The sequence below is a fragment of the Magnusiomyces paraingens genome (genome assembly GCF_902498895.1).
Source record: "Magnusiomyces paraingens strain CBS 517.90 genome assembly, contig: contig1, whole genome shotgun sequence".
In the NCBI taxonomy this organism is placed as follows: Eukaryota; Fungi; Ascomycota; class Dipodascomycetes; order Dipodascales; family Dipodascaceae; genus Magnusiomyces; species Magnusiomyces paraingens.
In genome coordinates this window covers 4074608-4095109 of record NW_022474067.1, presented here as the reverse complement: position 1 = coordinate 4095109, position 20502 = coordinate 4074608, and the positions used below count along the sequence as shown (strand labels likewise).

Below are 20502 nucleotides of genomic sequence, written 5' to 3'. Positions count from 1 at the left end.
TTATAATAAAGAAATAATTATTTTGTCCAACTATTAGTTGTCGTTTCAATAAATTTATTTCTCGATAAACATTTTAAATGATTTAAGAAATCTAAGATTTCTTACCAAACTATTCCAAAATTCCAAATTCCAAAATATTTACAAAAATTGTTACAACAATCACACTCGTGTAACAAAAACTTACTAATGTACAACATAAACATTTAAATCATGATCAATTTAGCCAGCAACTTTCTGAGAAAAAACCATAATGATTATTCCTAAAATAAATAAATAAATAAAAATTAGCAATGACGTAAATATTTTAAATGATTTTATTTATCAAGCTCTTTAAGGCTTAAAACCATCATTATTATTAGGTACATGGCCGGAAAATGATCTATAAGATGCCCAAACAGTATTAGTATCAAGCTTGGTGAATTCAGCTTTTGTAACTGTTGCAAGAAGGGCCGCCATTACAACATCTCTTTCTTGTTTCTGAATAACCGAATCCAACCCTGATTCCTGTTGTCGGGTGAGCTCGCTCACAAATGCGTTGATTTGTCTAATCAATTGGTAATCTGTAGAATTAAGTTCTCTAGCAACAGCTAAGGGTGGCTGTAGCCCTTTTGAAATAGCCTCTTGTTGTTGTAGTGCTGCTTGAACAGTCAAAATATAGTCTCGAACAACTCTTAAACGCTGATGAAGCATACGGATAGCACCTTGTTGATTACTAAGGGAATCTGAAAGATCAATACTGTCTGAATCTTTAGCTCCCTTGACAATATCATCTACTGCGATACGTTCTGCTTGACTGGTTTCAATTTGGACTTGGCCCATGGATAAAAACTCTAAGCGACGATCTTTTGTAATAGCTTCAAAAGCGGCTAAAGGTAAGTCTGTATCAAATTGACTCTCTTCGGTATCATTGTTCAAGTCAGAGGAATCATCATCTCCAAGCTCTTCCATTTTCAAGTCGCCATCCGTGGATATTTGTGAGTGGCGACGTCTGTTTTTTTTCGATTTAGAAGATAATATGCCAGGTTCCTCCGGTAAACTTTTAGAACTGGTGTCTGATTTCCTGTCATGGGTGGCAATATCTTGCGGGCCAACTATTAGCAAAGCCGGATTAGTTCCTAATATGTCTGCGAGTTGCTCGTGTATAGTTTGTGATAATTGAACTGGTTGCATCAGTCCTTTAGGCAAAACATGAAACCACGCCACCAGTTCATAATGAGGAAAAGTCTGAATATCTAGATAGTAACAATAGTCAGTTCAGTTTGTGGAGATAATTTGGTTTGAAAAAAGTACGTACAAAGATCCAGTTTTCTTTTTAAATAGTTCTCGTCAACTTTGTTGTCATCGTTAAGTAAAAGTTCGAATGAAACAAATGCCGTGATCTGCTTGTAATTGCGAAATCCTAAAAGACCCCCGACCACTGGTTTATGTTAAAACAATATTGATAAGAAATGTCTTTTTAAAGCATACGCGGTTTTGAAAGGGTTTTACTACGCGTGTAGTAATCTGAAATATTGAGAAGTGGAAGAGGGTGAAGCACAAATGCTTGCTGGGAATGAAACTTTACTCCCTGAGAAACTGTTTCCAATGGTTTATAATATTCCACTGATGTTGTCATTTGAGATACAAAAATTGCTCCAGGATAGAAAGTTTTGATGAACTTGGAGGAGTTTTAATTTAGTGCTGGTTGTTTTTTAATATAGGGTTTGGGGGTGGAGAGGCAAAAATTAAACCTCCACTTGTCTTTTTTTTTTTTTCTCCCCATGTCTTAATTGTGAATATCTCACAACCTTTCCTCAACAGCCCAATTATTACTATGAAAGATATTGGATTGTCGGTAATTCTGTTATTGGCAAGCTCGGTTGCAGCTTTAAAGCCTTCAATTGAAGTTAGAGGTGTTTCAATAGAAGGTAATGAGACATTTAATGTTTTCTTTATTCGTAAAGCATAAGTACTAACAATGCCTTTAGATCTCCAAAAGTACCAGCCTGATGAAAATGGGAAATGGGCGTGCTTAGGCAATCCAGAAGTTGTTCTTTCATTTTCTCAGATTAATGACGACATTTGTGATTGTCCTGATGGTTCGGATGAGCCTGGTACTGCAGCTTGTCCAGGTACCTTTTTCTACTGCAGAAATGAAGGGCACATTCCTGGGAAACTTCCTTCATCTCGTGTCAATGATGGAATTTGTGACTACGACATCTGCTGTGATGGCTCTGACGAGGCCGGATTGTCAGACTCAGGCTTGACTCCTAAGTGTGAAAACAGATGTGCCAAAATGCATAAGGAATACATTGCAAAGAAGGAAGCAAAACAAGCTCTTCTTAAAGCCGCTTCAGAAAACAGGCAAAAGCTGATAAAAAAGGCTCAAGTTCTTCGTGAAAATTTGAAAAAGGAAATTGCTACAAAGGAAAAGAAAGTCGAAGATCTTAAACTTCAGCTTTCACAGAAAGAGGCAGAGCTTGAGATTGTGGAGGCCCAAGAAGCAGAACGCATTGCTGCAAATACCGTTCCTAAACCTAAAGTGATTGATGATGCTCAAGAATCCCTGGAGTTTTTGTTAGATGAATACAAAAAGTTTGAAGCTGAAATTGCTTCTCTTTCTGGGCAACTCTCTCAACTTTCTTCGGTCTTAGAGCAAATGAAGGGTGATTATAACCCTAATTTTAACGACCCTGCTGTTAAACATGCAATTCGGTCGTTTGAAGAGTTTAAGGGTAATAACCCTGAAACTTCTCAAGCCCACATTGTCAATGCGGAAAAACTGGGTGCCGTTTCAAATATCATTGAGTCTTTAAAATCATACACTCCCCCTGCTCCTCAGCAATCAAACCAGCACTCTTTTAAACCAAGTTTTGATTTACCGCTTTTCCGATTTTCTGATTTAGTTAAGAAGGTTCGAAATTTGCTTGTGGAATTCAGTATAATCCCTGATAATGGTGAATCTTCTTCTATGGTTCAGCCCGAGAGCGTCCCTACTGATACGAATGTCAGCACTGAGCTCACAAAACAACGTAATATAGTTTCTAACACCAAGACATCTTTATCTGAGACGGAAAGACAATTGCAAGAGGCACGCAAAAGCTTAGAGACTGAACATGGTCCAGATGATATCCTGCGTGCTCTTAAAGACACGTGTGTTTCTTCCAATCTTGGGGAGTACATTTACGAGATTTGCTTCTACGGGAAAGCCTCCCAAAAGTCTACTAAGGACAATTCAAGTGTCAATCTTGGAAACTTTGAAAATGTTTCTATCGATGATAAATCTGAAGATGGAGCACTGATTCTCTACTTTGAGAAAGGTGCCAAATGCTGGAGTGGTCCTATTCGCAGGGCTACTGTCTCACTGACTTGCGGTAAAGAAACTGCTCTTCTCCAAGTCACAGAGCCCGAACGTTGCGAGTACTTCATCTTTGGTACTTCGCCAGCCGCTTGTGCTCAGTATAACCCACAAGCTGTTGACTCTGCATCAAAAGACGAGTTGTAAAAAAAAGTTTGGAATGCTTGTAAGTTTGTAAGTTAAATGAAAGTGTGTTTAAAAATTAAATTCCTAGCAATTTTTCAAAAAATGGGTCCCGTGTTATCACGTGTTTTCACAACCAACTAAAAAAATTTTAATGACAAGAAAAAACACGAAAACTTCTTAAAACTGAATTTTGAAATTTATTTTTAATATACTATCATTTAAATAAAAATTTACACGTTGTTTAATATACTTGATCTTTCTATCTGTATATCTTTGTCTTTAGCTGAGGTGGTACTCGCGTGTCTAAACATAGAAATGTCGGCTATTGTGGGATTTTTGAGATATGCTTAGAAAATCGAAAATTAAATAAAAATAAAAATAAAAATAAAACCTCCAACCCCCCACCACTACCACCACAAACACTACTTCTTTTTTCACACCCAACAAACTCTTCACGTCTACAATGGGCTCGGTTCCCTATGTTCAGTCCCACCTCGGAAATCAGCTACGTACTGGCTGCAACAACCGTATTTCTTGGGCACCTCGGACAGGTAGCATAGCTCATGTTGTTGACAAGTCGGTTGTTCACATCACGAATCTTGTGTGTTTAGATGGAGAATCCTGGGGGTTCAGTAAGCCCTTCAAGATATACCCAACGTCTCCATCAGGCCAAATAATGGATATTTATCACTTATCTTGGTCTTCTTTAGGCACCGATCTTGCTGTTGCTGACGAGCACGGAATACTTAACATTTACATGCAATCTCAAACAGAGCTTGGCGTTATGAACCGAATTTTTCAGTCCACTTCACCAGAAAGCAATGCCGGTCCAGCAGAGATGAATAAGATCATTGGATTTAAATGGTTTGATCAAAATTCAAACAATCCCAATGTATCAATATCTAATCCTCCAGTGATCCAAACTCATGCTCAAACATTTATACGCTCGCTTGACCGCTCTAAGCTAGGGGCATCCAGTCCTATTGCTGACTTTTCTGTCTACAATATGCCTATTCCCAAACCTCTTGTTCCTTTAAATAAAAATTCATGCATTGCCTTTACTCGACGTGGCACTGTAAGATTGTTTACACAAGGTGTCTCTGATGCAAAGTACTATGAGTTCTCTTGTAGCGCTGACAGAGACAGTATGACACGCGAATCTGTCGTGTTTTCGCATGCATCATTTTCAAGCTCCACTGATGGTAGTGTTATTCTTGCTGCCTATTCTTTGGAAACGGAATCTATTTATTTTTATCGAATCATTGTCGAATGGCCAGCGCTCACTGCTGCCGCCGCCGCCGCCATAGGTTTGAAACCCCAGCTAAAATCAGGCTCAAACCAACTTTCTACTCTTAAAATACAACGGCTACTACGCCAAAAACTTATTCCGACTCTTAATCCGTCATTAACATTAAGTCATATCCACATCATGCCCTTAAGTCCTCAGAACTTTCAAACATCAGCTGAAGTCGAACTCCGTGCTGCCTTCACCAACAAAACAAGCACTGTTATACAGAAGTACATGTTAGTAAAACACCAGCCACCCATTCTTAAAAACTTTTTTTCCTTATCATCACGATCCGATTACGGAGGGAGTAATTCGACTGGCACTGAAACAACAATTCTACTTGCTGATGATGACATATTGACATACCCTAAACTCGTCATTTCTATAGATTCCTTAAATTTTGATACCATTTTTAGCATCTCGTTTTCGGATGGAACGACAGATCTAAAGCTCCGACCACAATACTTGGAGCTTTCATCTACCTCGTCTATTTCAGCATCTATGCAAACAATCATAACTTGTGGGTTTCAGTTTTTAGAATTACCTGAACCCATTACTGATATTTGTGTTTCCCATAATACCTGCTCAGCCCTCTATCTTACTCAAAATAATGAGCTTTGCATTTCTTATGTTAGAAATCCAAAATTATCATTATCATCCTTACCATCTAAACAGTCGGACAACACTCTCGAAAAGAGTCTGTATTTGACCCTTGCGGCCGTTACTCTTGCAGCTCTTCATGCAACGGCAAGTACTATCCACTACTATGCTGATGATCTATATGTTGTCATAAAGTTTGCTCAAGAAGACCTTAAGCGGATTTCGCCCAAATTGGCTGATGAATTTATTCACCTTGTAATTCTCGAATCATACCGTGCAATTAATTTCCCACTTGATAACGAATCTTCAAAAGATGGAGGCCAAAAAGAACTTTTACAGTCACATCTCTGCAAAATGTTCACATTACAAACTGTCCTTGGTACATCAAAAGGATGGAAACGATCCCCTATGGCACGCGTCAGCTGGGCAACACTTTCAGCTCGAACTATATTTATCGCCTTTTTCATGACACTTCAGCGGCTAGCGCAAATCTCCAACAATCAACAAAAATTACACCAACAACAAAAAACACAACTGGATGTAAATGATTATGAAGAAAGAGCAAAATATATAGAATCTACTGTCAGCGTCATTCGATACATGATTGACCTTTTTGCTTTTATTTTTCAAGAGTTGTACTTGGCATCACTAGAACCCATAGAAAAGTACTATGAATATTTTCAAAACAAAAACTCCATTGCAATGTCACTAATGTTGTCTCGCCTTCCTCGAGCATTTTTAATGTTTGGATTACGTTTCATACGTTCCATCGAAATGAATGCAAAACAAATAGCTGATAAAGGTAGCAAGGCACCAGACAGTGTTTCCCAACGTGCATTCAAGCAAATCATAAACCTTGTTCAAGCAAACTCACCAATAAATATTGCACATTTTGATTTAATTTTGCGGGACATTGACAGCATGATGGAGAAAATTTCACCAAGAATGAAAAGTCGAATCGTTATTGAAGATTCTGTCTTTATTTCAGTCAATCCACCACAGGAGCTTTTAGCCATGGTAAGCCGGATAGTGGAACGTTTTTCTAAAATCGATAAAATTACCATGAATGCTGCTTGGCTTTATTATTACGATGTTTCATGGTTAGGTCTATGCGATGATATGGACGAAGAAGAGGAAAATAATTTATTGCTTGGAAAAAATGAAAATATACCTTTAGCTTCAAGCAATGGCTCAACTGAAAGTAATGGACATAATGGATCTAATGTGTCTGGCAATGGCACTGTCACTCAAAATATCAATCTGTCCCCACCGTCAGTAAAAGATTTTGGTAATTTTGACGGATCGAAGAAAATCCGATCAGTTCATCCACACATGAAGGAGCTTCGACATGGTATCGAGATTGATTTTATCATGAAAAAGGAAATGTCGACTGCTCCGTTTGCATTTGCAAATAGTGGTGGTACTCGTGCTCGCTGTTCACGCTGTGGTGAACTTACTATATGGAGATCACAGCGCTCATCATCCGTACAAACCTGGGAGTATGTTTTCATGAAGGCATGTCCTTGTGGTGGTTCATGGATTCCTGCAGATTATTAGACTGAACCAAAAGGGAAACATGAAATAATTTTTACATCAAATACCAGATATGGTACAACAAAATGCTAGGGTTGTTATTTTAATGATATAATTATATAATTTTTTGTTACTATAATATTAAATTTACTGTATTACTTATTTTTGTTCATAAATCAAATCACTCTATTTTGTTAATTGTGACTGTAACATTTTTTTAATGTAAGCCAAATGTTTGATTTTTTGTGACACAGTTCGGGTAATATCAAGGTTGTAAACTGGTGATATTGATGCCTGAGGCCATAAATGTTTGACATTTTCATCTCCGAAAAGTTGAATTTCGTTAATAAGAGTTCCATCTGGCTTGATGACAATAGACCCTGTGAAATCAAGTTCTGGAATAGCAGAAGAGTTTGTTGTTTTTTCGTCTTGTGAAGGTTGACTAGTCTCAGGAAACAAATCCACAGAAACACCGCTAGTTCGCAAAGAAAATAAAGTTTTTGCCTTGTCCTGTGCTTCTTTCTGAACAATTTCCAAAATTCCCTTATTTAAAGAAAGAACCAGCTCATACTCTGAAAATATGTGCATGATAGAATCCCGAATCCCAGGTATTTTCATATCACTAGGAATCTTATTTAACACCTTGATTGGATCTACAGATCCAGAAGCCCGCTTAAGTAGTACGCGAATGAATTCAGGTCTTTCCAAACAATAATCAATCAAATCATCCCAAAGCTCTGGATCTTTTTGCGCCTTGGCAAAATCAATTGCTTGTTCGGGATCCTTAAGTTTTTCAATAACTAGCTTAAGAGCCTGTTTATTTTGGCCAATCTTTCCTAAAATATACACAAGCTCTGGAATATAACCACGCTTTTCGCATACAGAAGAGGCCTTCTCAAGATTGTAATTGTTATGCTTTTTCAAAAAGTTCATCAACTTAGGTCGATCAAACTCAGCGTAAAGTGAAACTTGCAAGTCTCCAAATGACTGACTAGCAAAACTATCAGCAAGTGTAAGCTGCTCCAGGTATAGAAAAGCAATAATTGGAAGGTTTCGTTTCATAATTTGCGATACAATCTCTTCAGGGATGACTTCATGGCGAGCCTTGACAACAATAGAATTAGCCTTGGAGATTTGGTTGCGAATTATTGGTAATGGTGCACTTGCTAATGTATCATCAGCCAGGGAGACAGTAAGTAGATCAGGAATTCTATCTTTAATAGTAGGTAATAAATGGTATTGAGAAACCAAATCAAGCACGGATTCATCATGAAGAGCCAATAAATGATTAACAGCTGATGCGGGATCTCCTGAAGCAATGTATAAATCAGCTAAAGATTTTTGTAAGCTCTTTTTCTGAGTTGAAGAAAGTTCATAATCATCTTTAATGAGAAACTCTAGTCTGAACTTTACAGTATTAGCATCATACAAGTCGCAAGGCCAAAGCTTTATGTATTTCAAAATTTCATCAACCATATCATGGTCAATAAAAAAAGCTAAAATTTGTTCATAGACCTTATGATCCACTTGTAAAGTAGATGTTGTTGGGAGTACAGCTGCAATTTCAGAAGAGTGACCTGATTTAAAAAAAATAAACCCCCAACGATTCCAATTTTCCTGAGCTATCTTTTTATACCCAGTAAGTTCCGGAAGTGTGGGGGAAGGCTTTAAGGAATTGTCTGCAAGTTGTCCAGATTGGATCGAAGGGGTATCAGCAGAGCTAATCAAAGTATCTGATATAGGTAAGTCACATTCCAATAAAGCATCGATAACTTTTTTAAGTGTGTTTGCAGATTCCTCCCATTTTTCGGCATTAAGAAGAGATTCAGCCCACTCAACACCAATATTTAAACGTTCTTCTGGGGTCTTAACGTTGGCAGAAATGTCCCAAGCCTCCTGATAAGATTTATGTTCAAGAAGCCAGTTTATACGATCACCTAATGTGCGTTCTACTGCGACAACACCATCTTTTGCACTTATGATAAAGTACTTTATAGATGATTCATCGGAATACTGTAAAAGATGATAATCGTTGAGTCCAAGTTTTTCGTATCCCTTCAAAGAAAGCTCATCTGCATAAACTTCTTCACCAGAACTCAAATCAATAAGCCTAATTTCTGGAGGTGGAGCGTCACTCCGGACGTTTGTCATTTGGTCCTCAGAGCTAACAGGTTTGTAACTCAATATCATTAGGGTATCTTGTCCAAAGGGAGAAATTCCAGCTACCAAGGAATCAATTTGAATAATAGATTCGATAATAATCTGAGGGTCCTGATTTGCTGAAAGAATAGAGGAACTAGATGGTAGAATCATAGATGCGCCAGATGAAAGTATAGAAGATTTAAAGAAATCCTTTTTTGTCTTGTGTCCTGCTAATGCAGACTCGGAAGATATTTTCAAATTCCAAATTCGGTCAACCCAAGCAATGTAAATACGGTTAGATTCTGGAGAGCATAACCGTGGCTTGTAAACATCTGCCCGTGGGGAATCTTTAGGCCTGTCAATATGTAATAACTTTTCGCGCGAATGTTGGCCGTAAACATTAATACCGGACTCGTCCATGCATATAATTAGACTTTCTATCCAGTATACAGCTGTGACAGGATCTTCAGAGTGTTGGATTACAGTGTCAGAACGGCCATTGAGCCATCCACGTTCGGAAAGAATGACATCACCTGCCATTCCTCCAGAAATAAATATTTTAGACGATTTGTAGTGCGGGTCTAAAGCAAGTGTCTGTACTGGGCGATGAAAGTCAAATGCTTGAATGTCTTTCTGATCAGTCACTGAGCCAATTACAACAGTGCCATCCATTGATGCAGAACCAACATAGTATCCATCAGTGGCTAAGTCAAAAACAGAGGCTTTATGTGCACGGTACGACCAGATAGGAGTTATCAAATCGGGTTTGTAAATATAAACAAACCCACCATGAGTGGCAACAGCAATAAACGTCTCTGATAAAATGCAGGCTGAAACAGGGTCTGTATTAAACACTGGCTTTGGGAGTGTAGTTATGCGAGAATATTTTAATCTTGGTTCAATTTCCACACCATCATCGTCGCTTTCACTGTCGGCATTGCTATCAGTATCGCTGTCTTCTTCACTATCATCTTCGCTGTTTTCTTTGTTTTCTTCTTCGCTGTTTTCTTTGCTGTTTTCTTCGCTTTCTTCTTCGCTGTAATCAGATCCTTCTTCTTCACTAACATCAGTTTCAGTTGATTGGGTGGCTATAGGATTGACTGGAGACTTTGACTCTTCTGTGTCAGTTTTTTCTATTTGCTCAGGTGGTTCTTTGTTGTTGGTTTCATCTTCTATAGTCTGATCACTTGGAGTAGAAGCAGAATCCGGGCTGCTTTCTTTTTCGGAATTATCTGTTTTGTTGTCTTTGTCATTAACTGATGGAAAACTATCCGTGGGCGTTCCTTGCTCATCTTTATTATCTTTTAGTTCTTTAGTATTGTTTAGGTTGTCTTCCGAAACTTCGGGGGAGGACGACGCTGTTTCATTCTCTAAAACAGTTTCTTCATGATCTTCACAATTGTGATTGGAATCTGAAATTGATGTGACTAAGGAAGCATTTTCGTTTTCGTTGGCTGGTTTGGTTTCGGTCATTTTAATATAATAGTTTTTATTAACGTTTAAATAGGTGGAAGTGTGTAAATAAGAGCGGATAAAAGATTTGGTGGATAAGCAAGCTTTGAGTGGATGCACTAATTTCTGTTTTCACTGTGCACATAGCCAAATTGGTTTATCTTTTATGACAGCAAAATATATTACACATATGTATATTTAAAAGCCCACATCAACAAAAAATACAGTTTTTTTTAGGAGTGTTTGAGCTTAAATTTTTACTCTAGCTATCATCACCACGATAATAGGAGATTATCAGAATGCCTAGCGCTATTAAAGGTTAGTTATCAAGAGAATTTAATAAAAATAAATGTTTTCTAACTTTTACAAGGTGTCTTGATTGAATGGTATGATCTCCAAAAGTTTTTTTTAACTACATCATCTGATTGATAAATATAGTGATCCCTCTATTCGTGCCCTAATTTTGCATATTGATACCAAAACTCATGGAGTAATCATCCAGGTAAGTTGAAAAGACTGCCTAAAGGTTAATTTTTTTAACATTTTATTAAAGGAGCTTGATGACACACATCTTTTGGTGGATGAGAATCGTGTCGAATACATTAAATCTGAACTTAACAGACTTTTGGCCAAAAACACCTTTGTGCCTGAGGATGAAAAATAAGTGTGCTTTTTTTTACATTTAAATTTATTAGAAATATCAGGTTTTTTTTCTCTTTCAAAAAAAAAAAAAAAAAAAACTCAACTATATACTTAATTTTCAGAAACTGTAGGACTTGGAGAACGGTTTTGGACAGAATCTTCGGCACCTGACAGTTTCTCTCTATGGAGTGTACCAATAATGTCACCAAACCAAGCCATGAGACCTTCTACTTCCATTAAACCATCGATAACATCGGTTTCGTCTTTGCCCATTTCCTTGCTAATCTTAGCAGCTTCGGCAATGATCTTTTCATGATACTCTTCATAAGACTGGATCACCAGATCCTGAATAGAGTCAATCAAAATGTCAACAGTTCTTATGTCATCCAGATAGTTATCCAGCATGAGCTTGCGTAGCTTTGGTATTTCTGTAGCCGCATTTTCTCTAAGCTGGCGTGTATCAGCAAGTGCTGTTTCTGGAGTACACTCAGGTCTTGTGATGGGCTCAATAATAATTTTGACAGCTTCTTCAGTAAAATTGTGAATAGTATTGCGAAGCTTTGCATAGAGCTCCTCCTTGGCATCAAACATATTGTTGACAACCTTAGGGACAGAAATTTTTGCCAAGTTCAAAAGATTAGCACGATTTAAGCTCACACCACCAGTTCGTAACAATGAAATGACTTCTGAAATACCGCTAAAGTCAAAATGCACATCTGAAGGAACATACTCAATGTCAAATTCAGTAATTTGGTTTCCCAAAATCAGTAAATGCTTAATTAGAAACAGATCAGCTTCAAGCTTTCCAAGACGAGTAACAGCAAGCGCATGTGCTGCTTGCAGTGAAACTAAGCATTCATGAACAATGCGATGGGCCAAGTCGTCGAATGTAGTTGAGTTGACGAGTTGGTTAATTTGAGAGAGAAGTGCAATGGCTTTACGCATGGGTGGGTACCACGCCGAAAAAATGTTATCAACGTCAAACTCACTGGGTTTTGCAGAAGACGAGTTTTGCTTAGACTTCTTTCTGCGACCACTAAGACCATGGAGATCTTCTTCAGTAGGAACATGTCGAACGATTTCTTGTTCAACATATGCTTGCGCACGAAATAAAAGTCTAGCTTGAACATCTTGTAATATAGGCTTGAAAAGCTCAAAGTAGCTGATCGTGAAAGGCTTTTCTGGCTCAGTAGCTAATGGGTCGTGTTTACTAGATACTGGAGAGAGAAGATTGCTATCACGTCGTGACCACTTTTGGTTTTCTTCATACTCGTTTTCTCGTTGTTGATCTTCTTCCTCTTCTTTGTAACTGAGAAAAAGAGATGCCAGCTCACAGAGCAACCCAATATCGACTTCTCTAATAATTCGTTGGCGTACGACGTCGTAAAGACTACTGCAAATATCTGTGTACCACTCCACAAAAGCGAGTTCACTGTGATAAAAGATTTTTTTGAAAAGTCCAAACTCCTGTGCGCACAATTCCCTGTAAAAAACAAGCAAGGAACGAGTGAATTGAACAATGTCACCGGGCTCTTTGGCTGCCTCATCCAAAAAATGATTGATTCTTGGTAACAATAGTCTATGTCTTGTAGCAAAATATGCTTTGATACAGTCGTTTAAAAGACCTTCATATTCTGAGTGATTTACCATTCGCTTAGAAATTTCTGTAGTTAGTTTTAACAAACTTGGAGACTCAGACTCGAACTTAGAGTATAAAAGAACCTGATGAGCATTTCCCACGTTTGTAATCTTTGAAGTTTTTTCTAAAATCTCATTTGAAAGATATTTTAACGTATTTTGAAAGTAAACTTGAATCAAACTAAGGGCTCGAGTCATACAATGTCGAAATCGCTGCTGGTAGCGCTCAATGTCTTTGAAATTTTTATGTTTTTCCACATAAAGAAGGCCTTCATCAAGATTGTCCAAGAGTTGAGAAAAAGAAGGTCTAGTAACAAAATCTGCACCAGGAGTGTTGAGTTTCCGGGTAATCATTTCGAGGTTATTAAAAATCTTTAAGTTTTTATCAATTTCTTCTGATAAAGTTGAAAGTTTATGCTGTTCGGCCAGGAGAGCGTTGCAAGTTTCTTGGATGCTATTAGTTTCTTTTTCAACACTGGAAAACCCAGCATCAAGCTTTGAAACAAATTTCAGGACAATTGCTGATTGCGAAAGCATTTGGGCACATGAGTGTAGGTGTATTTTCGTAGTTTCTCGAAATGTAAAGTACTGAAAGTTATTGGCTACATCAATTTCGTCGAGTGTAGACGTTGGATTTACTGGAGAAATTGTTGACAAGGGAATCAAATCATTTGATAATTTATGGGAGAGAGAAAGCTCAGTTTCTAGCTTTTCTCGTTCTTGTTTTGTGAAAGGATATGAAAGTGTAGACGGAGTGAGTTTAGACTGTGGCACAACTAAGTTTATAAGATATGAAGTAGAGTTCCTCCGTCTCAAAGGAAAATCTGGTTCAGGAGGTGAATAATCACGTTTATGGGAATGGCTTTTGTATGTCTGAATTTGTTAAAAAAAATTGAAACAGGAATACTCATTTTTGTATACTGAATGAGGCTATTTTCAGTACTTACGTTTCCATCAATCGCTACTGACTGGAGTAGCGATTTACCTCGTTTTCTGGTTTTGGGACGGTCAAGATGTGGTGATGAGGGAGCTAACGCCACTGGAGATTGTTGAGGCTGTGGCGGAGTCTGAAAGCTGTCTGTCTGATATATCCATTCATCATACATTGTTAAAATGCTGAGCAAAGCTGGTTATGGGATATTGTTTTGGTGTTTTTTGTATTTTTACAGCCAGAGGAATTGGAAAATATGTATTAAGGTGTGCGTTTTGACAGCACAGCACATCCATAGGGTTAGGGTGAAAAATATCAAGGCAAGAAGGTATTTTGACTGATAAAGAATGGAGGAAAAAACAATGTTTGAAAATATGAAAAAAAAAACAAGCAAAAATGAGATTATAATCAATAATTATTTACAAAAAAAGGACAGAAAAAAAAAGCCATTATATATAATAAACATTAATAAACAGATGATAAAATAAAACTTTTTTTTTCTTTCTTAATTTCTCAGAGAAGAAAGAGTTGATTCACCGGAAGCCAGAGACAAAAGAAGGTTCTTAACTTCAGGAGAAAAGGTAGGGTTTGCATTCAAAATGGGAACAATGGGAGATGCAGCTTCGGAAGAAGTTTCGTTAACTTGGTAGCCCTCGAGGGAACCCTTAAAGGTGGACTCGACAATTGTCTTAAGAGCCTGCTCTTGGTCGGCAGCATCGGTCAAAGCGCGGTGGATAGCAAGCCAAGCACGGGACTCGGGAGAAACACCGACAGTGGGGAGATAAGGGGCAAGGGTGGAAGAGGTGATTGCAGGAACAGAAATGGTGCTACCAAGCTGGGAGCCACGAATCTCCTTTTTAACAGAGATAATAGCTTCTTCAGGTGAAAGTTTAAGAAGTTTACCGGAACCAACTGTGGCATCCTTGCGAGGAAGACGCTTAGGGGTTTGACCAGCCTTAGAGCCTGCAGGTTGACGGGGACGGCCACCGAAGCGCACGGGATAATTTTGACGAGGACCGTTGTTTTTTCTTTGAGAGTTGAAAGACTTCTTGTTGTTGAAAAGGGTATTACCTTCAGAAGAAACGTGGAGATCAACGTGCTCAGAGTCAATTCCTCTAAAGGCCTGAGACTTTGAGTTTCTAGGCTGCGATGGCTTGAAAGAGTAGTTTTCTTGTTGAGGCTTAGCCTGTGCCTTATCTTTGTTGAATCTGTTAAACTTGTTGTTTCTGAAAGGCTTTGACTGAGTACTGTTGTTGTTGTTGTTGTTGTTGTTGCTGTTGTTATTGTTATTGTAGTTATTGTTGTTTCTATAGTTTGGTCTGTCTCCAGAGGCACCAGCTTGTCTCTTAAAAGGTCTCTTGTCGCTCTTCTCTTGATTGGGCTTTCCCTTAATAGAGATTTTGGAAAGAATTTCAGAGTTTGGTTTAAAACCAGATTCAGCGCGGTTTTCAGTAACACGCTTGATACGGTCGAGGAAGTTGCTGATGTTACTAGGCTGGGAGGTGTTGTTTGAAGCAGAAGCGTCAGTTGCATAAGAGGCAACCGTGACGGTCTTGATCACACTGGGTTTTGATGCTGCAAGACGGGCAGCAGCGGAAAGGGTGACTTTAGAAGAGAGCAGCAAAGACATTTCAAATGCTTATAAGTATATATATCTATATATATTGAATATAAAATGACGAAGCAGACTTAAGAGAAAGAACCCTTTAAATTTTTTTTTTTTTTTTTTCCCCTGTTGAAAAAAAAAAAAAATAAAATAAACTAAAATACTGATGGGAAAACTCGGAGGTTTCTGTATGGAGGATTCCAAATCAATAGAAAATTAGCTTTTTTTGTTTAAAATTTTTTATTTTTATTTTATTTTATTTTTTTTTTTTACAAGAGATCAGTCGCCATTGGCTAATCAGAAAGTTTGGGGGTGGTATCATGATCAGGGTTAGGGAGAAAAAAGTATTTTATGGTTCACGAACCAAAAATATTCTTTAATTTTATTATTAAATTTAATTTTTTTTTTTTTTTTTTTTTTTTAATTGCCAGCTATGCCGACTAATTAAACATTTTAAACTGACAACCCACACAGCGTGATTTAATTTTTATTTTTTAAGTATATTATAATTATTATTATAATTATAATAATTAAAAAAAAAAACGGAAGATTGTGCGAACTTTTTTTTTATTTTTAATTTCTCCTCTTATATGTCTTTTCCTTCCTAAATTTTTTTTTTTTTTTTTAGTTTTATACTTTTTTTTTAAAAAAAAAAGGATCTATATATCTTTTTTCTTTTATTATTATTATTTTTTTTTTTCAAATATATAACGTCACTCAATTCTTTGATATATCACCAACTGGTGTTTCTCAATACTTCTCAAAATGAGCACCCAGGACAACTCACCCAAGGTTGCAACTGAAGCCAATGGTACGTCCATCATCATCATCATCATCAGATACGCCTTACATACCCTCCCGTTACTTTATTTCAAGAAAAAACTTTACTAACATTTGCGACTAGAGAACCTCGAGATCAACATTTTGCTTCTCAAGCTTATACAAGCCTTTCAAGCAAACTCAAAAACTGATGTTGACTCCCTCATTGAAAAAAATGCTAGCCTTATCAAACTCAACAAATCACAAGGACCACTCGGACCTAATGACATTTATATCCTTCACGCTGCTGTTCAGGTGGCTTCACCAGAAATGATTCGCCATCTTCTTCACAAGTTCCCCGATGCTCCTGCGTTTGATATTAACGCGCCTGAACCACATACTGGCAATACCCCGCTTCACATTGCTGCAAAGTTTGGCCGTTCAGACGTCGTCATGTACCTTCTTTCCTTTGATGAGAAAATTAACGACATGCTCACAAACAATGATGGTAAACAGCCTGTTGAGGTTGCTCGGACTCCGGAACTTGCCGAAGCAATGCAAGTCGTAAGGGCTCAGTTTTTGGAAAAGGTTGCTACTCGCATGAAGAAGGCTTTTACACGAAGTGACATTAAAACCTTGGAAACAATCCTTGCTAACCCTCGCGCAAATGCACTCTTGGACATAAACGGTCAAAATCCGGATACCGGTACTACTGTGTTGCATGATGCTGTTCGAGCTCGTAATGTCCCCATGGTTGAATTTATTTTGTCTCATGGTGGCGACCCGTTGCTTCGAAACTCTAAAGGTGTTCTACCAATCGACCTTACAAAGGATGACACTATTCGCAGACTCTTGAAACAAAGCACAAAATCTCAGCAAGTTGTTTTGCAATCAACTTCTATAAACCCTGCTCTTTTAAAGAATCGCAACCAAAAATCTCTGGACAAAAAGCAAGGTGGTACAGATGATTCTTCAGCTGGAGCCCCTGCTGATCATCCTTCTTTAATGGGGCCACCCCCTACAATGAAAGGATTTTTGAAGAAATGGACAAACTTTACTAGCGGCTACAAGTTGAGATGGTTTGTTCTTGAGAATGGTGTCTTAAGTTACTATAAGCGCCAAGATGATACTGCCAATGCTTGCCGCGGCTCAATAAATATGCGAAACGCACGTCTGCATCTCGACTCGAGCGAAAAGCTTCAGTTTGAGGTCCTCTCGGGTACTTCGGTCAAATTCCATCTTAAATCCAACCACCCCATTGAGACTAATAGATGGGTTTGGGCTCTTAACAATGCCATTCAGTACGCAAAGGATCAAGATCGTATCAAGTCCCAAAACCCGCGCAAATATCAAAGCAACCGTACGAATTCAATTAGCTCATTGGGAAATGGAACCCCCAGCACTGCCCATTTGGACACTCAACTCTCTTCGTCACAGGCTCAAAAAGTCTCTTCTCACAAGGCCTCAAATTCCAGCCAGTCTATTGGTGCCCGTCCAACATCTGTTCTTAGTGATGATGCCTCGTCTCACAGTCATAATGTAGCGCGTCTTGTTCATATGAACAATGTGGCTATGGAACAACGTGAGAGAGACTCTGGTATTGATCAACAACACGATAAGGATGTTGAACAATTTGAAGATGACTACGATGATGATGACGATGATGATGAAAACGACTTTTTGAACCGTGAAGAGCCTCCTTATACTGCCGAGATTGCTTCTGCTTCTGATTCCATTACTGTTGCACTCGATAGTGTCCAAAAAGTTTTAAACTCTCTATCTGACAGTATAAATCATGGAACTCTCACTAATGATGAGCTTAAAACTGGTCTTTCCACTTTGGAGCAGGCCTTGAATATGACCACTACTTTGGTTAACCAGTACACTTCTCATGTTAGCAACCGCGAATTGTACTATACCACCAAGCTGGAGCGCAGCAACCAACTTCAAGATCTTTGGACTAAGTCTATTCACGAACTTGAAGTGGAAAAGGCCAAGGTTCAAGAAGAGCTTCACAAGGCTATTCAAAAGAAGCGCCAAGCAAACAAGGTTCTTCGCGAAGTGGCTGGTGGTGCTGCAGTTGGTACTGGTCTCTTGTCTCATAGAACCAGTATTGTTTACAAGCCGCGTCGTGAGTCCTTCATTTATCCTGAAAGTGAGACGGTGATACATAGCGAAAACGGCACTAATGTTCCTGTTAGCAAAACAACTACTAATGTCGAGGAATCAGTGGCAGCACAAGCTGCTGCTGCTGCTGCTGCAACATTAATCCCAGTCGATAGCACAAAGCTTAACTTGAATGATCTCAACAATAAACTTCAAACAGTTGAAATTGAATCTGAGTCTGAATCTGAACTCGAGGATGAATTCTTTGATGCTTTAGGCAGCGGAGATGAGGGATATATTGAAGAGCCTCAGCCGCCCAACGTTATGTCCATTTACAACAAGGTTTCACAGAGGGGCCATGAAGTAAAACATGATCTGCACAAGGAACATGCTCAACTAAAGGAAGCTCCTTTGAGTACAAATATTTTACCTTCTGCTGTTGTTCATCCTGCTCAACCTCAACATCCTGCTCCAGTTCCTCCAGTTCCACAGACGCAACAATACGAATCAATGCTTGCAACTCAGCCTCAGATTCAACAACAACCTTTAACACAAGAAAAGGTTGTTGAACCCGGGTTTGGTGCGGCTGCTGAGGTACCTGCTACAACTGCATCAGCTTATGCACCATCTCTAGTGGAGGGGAAGGTTTCCCCTCCTTCTTCAAGTGTTGCTCCTAGTGTTTTGGAAAATGAGGATACTTATAATTTGACTGAAGTGCAACGTGAGAAGCTTGAAGATATTGTCAAAGACAATTCTTTTGCTGGATATGAAGACGGGCCTCGCAAGCGTCTTAAGATGGACGGTGATGACCGACCAAAGATTAGTTTGTGGGGAGTTCTTAAGAACCTCATCGGTAAAGATATGACTCGTATGACACTGCCTGTGTCTTTTAACGAATGTACCAATCTTTTACAACGTTCTGCCGAGGATATGGAATACACATATTTGCTTGACAAGGCTGCTGCTGCTGTTAGTGATGCTGGTGAACGGATGGCTTACATTGCCGCTTTTGCAGCATCTTCATACTCATCCACCACAGAACGTGTTGCTAAGCCGTTCAACCCATTATTAGGTGAAACTTTTGAGTATGCTCGTCCTGATCGCGGATACCGCATGTTTTCTGAGCAGGTTAGCCACCATCCTCCTATTGGAGCTCTTATGGCCGAATCTCCTCGTTGGGACTTTTACGGAGCTAGTAATGTCAAGAGTAAGTTTTACGGACGAAGTTTTGACATTAATCCCCTTGGTTTGTGGTACATTACATTACGTCCCAACAAGGGCGATGATGTCGCAGAAGAAGAGGTTTACTCGTTCCGTAAGGTGACGTCATCGGTTGTGGGTATTATTACGGGAAGCCCTGTTGTTGACAACTATGGTGATATGGAAATTATTAATTATACAAATGGGTACAAGTGCACCTTAAAGTTCAAGGCCCGTGGCTGGCGTAGCGATGGTGCTTACGAGGTGCGTGGTACAGTATTTGACAAGGCTGAGAATCCTCAATGGATTGTGGGTGGACGCTGGAACGACAAGATTTTTGGCAAGAAACTTGCGAGCAGAGAAGCTGAGTTAGTGAGCAATGGTAAGGCTGGTGATCTTGGAGAGAAAAGTAACCGTGTTTTGTTGTGGAAGGTGAACCCCAGACCCAAGGCGCCGTTCAATTTGACTGCTTTTGCAATTACATTGAATGACATTCCCAACAGATTAATTCCATGGCTGGCATCCACAGACACAAGATTTAGACCCGATCAGCGGGCCATGGAGGAAGGTCGGTACGATGATGCAGCAGATGACAAGCACCGAGTAGAAGAGAAGCAACGTGACGCTCGTCGTAAACGAGAGGCTGAGGGTGTCAGTTATTCACCACTTTGGTTTGAGCAAGTGAGACACCCTCTGTCTGGTCAAGAGTATTGGCGCTACAAGGGCAACTACTGGGAGTGCAGAGCACAACATGATTGGGAAGGTGTGCCGGATATTTATTAAAACACAGGACACCTGCTATTTCTATTTCTTTTTTTATTTTTATTTATTTATTTTATTTTTTTTTTGCCATGAGAATTTGACAGAAAGTATTATAAAAAAAATAATGGACCAGTTTGGTGTTTAGAAACGTTTAATTTTTTTTTAACCTTTAATGAATTCTACTATTAATCTAAAAAAAAAAAAAAAAAAAAAAGACAGATATTTTGTTGGCTCAAATTATCAAACTTTGATTAAAAATTGAAAGATTTTCATAAGAGTAGTAATATATGGAGGGGGTTAAATTGAGAGATAAAGATAAATTTTTTAAAAACGAATGGGATTCTATAAGGATTATACTCATATTATACTTATAAATGTTG

General features: G+C 38.6%; 8 protein-coding genes across 8 annotated transcripts; 4 read left to right on the top strand and 4 right to left on the bottom strand.

The window, feature by feature from the left end:
* Positions 1-330: 330 nt before the first annotated feature.
* SAPINGB_P001218 (uncharacterized protein) lies at positions 331-1615 on the bottom strand (the record flags this gene model as incomplete). Its single annotated transcript, XM_031995941.1, has 3 exons — positions 331-1232; positions 1295-1417; positions 1468-1615. The coding sequence occupies 3 exons, from the start codon at positions 1613-1615 to the stop codon at positions 331-333; spliced, it is 1173 nt and encodes a 390-aa protein (XP_031851832.1).
* A 198-nt stretch (positions 1616-1813) lies between these two features.
* On the top strand, positions 1814-3484 carry SAPINGB_P001217 (uncharacterized protein; the record flags this gene model as incomplete). The annotated part of the gene is made up of 2 exons (XM_031995940.1): positions 1814-1907; positions 1968-3484. The coding sequence occupies 2 exons, from the start codon at positions 1814-1816 to the stop codon at positions 3482-3484; spliced, it is 1611 nt and encodes a 536-aa protein (XP_031851831.1).
* A 442-nt stretch (positions 3485-3926) lies between these two features.
* On the top strand, positions 3927-6908 carry SAPINGB_P001216 (uncharacterized protein; the record flags this gene model as incomplete). The annotated part of the gene is made up of 1 exon (XM_031995939.1): positions 3927-6908. One exon carries the CDS (start codon positions 3927-3929, stop codon positions 6906-6908), a length of 2982 nt encoding a protein of 993 aa, XP_031851830.1.
* A 162-nt stretch (positions 6909-7070) lies between these two features.
* SAPINGB_P001215 (uncharacterized protein) lies at positions 7071-10499 on the bottom strand (the record flags this gene model as incomplete). The annotated part of the gene is made up of 1 exon (XM_031995938.1): positions 7071-10499. The coding sequence occupies one exon, from the start codon at positions 10497-10499 to the stop codon at positions 7071-7073; it is 3429 nt and encodes a 1142-aa protein (XP_031851829.1).
* A 278-nt stretch (positions 10500-10777) lies between these two features.
* On the top strand, positions 10778-11142 carry SAPINGB_P001214 (uncharacterized protein; the record flags this gene model as incomplete). The annotated part of the gene is made up of 4 exons (XM_031995937.1): positions 10778-10796; positions 10849-10864; positions 10917-10980; positions 11032-11142. The coding sequence occupies 4 exons, from the start codon at positions 10778-10780 to the stop codon at positions 11140-11142; spliced, it is 210 nt and encodes a 69-aa protein (XP_031851828.1).
* Positions 11143-11231: 89 nt separating this feature from the next.
* SAPINGB_P001213 (uncharacterized protein) lies at positions 11232-13864 on the bottom strand (the record flags this gene model as incomplete). Its single annotated transcript, XM_031995936.1, has 2 exons — positions 11232-13631; positions 13706-13864. The coding sequence occupies 2 exons, from the start codon at positions 13862-13864 to the stop codon at positions 11232-11234; spliced, it is 2559 nt and encodes an 852-aa protein (XP_031851827.1).
* Positions 13865-14194: 330 nt separating this feature from the next.
* Positions 14195-15319, bottom strand: SAPINGB_P001212 (uncharacterized protein; the record flags this gene model as incomplete). Its single annotated transcript, XM_031995935.1, has 1 exon — positions 14195-15319. The coding sequence occupies one exon, from the start codon at positions 15317-15319 to the stop codon at positions 14195-14197; it is 1125 nt and encodes a 374-aa protein (XP_031851826.1).
* Positions 15320-16060: 741 nt separating this feature from the next.
* Positions 16061-20143, top strand: SAPINGB_P001211 (uncharacterized protein; the record flags this gene model as incomplete). The annotated part of the gene is made up of 2 exons (XM_031995934.1): positions 16061-16106; positions 16200-20143. The coding sequence occupies 2 exons, from the start codon at positions 16061-16063 to the stop codon at positions 20141-20143; spliced, it is 3990 nt and encodes a 1329-aa protein (XP_031851825.1).
* Positions 20144-20502: the final 359 nt, after the last annotated feature.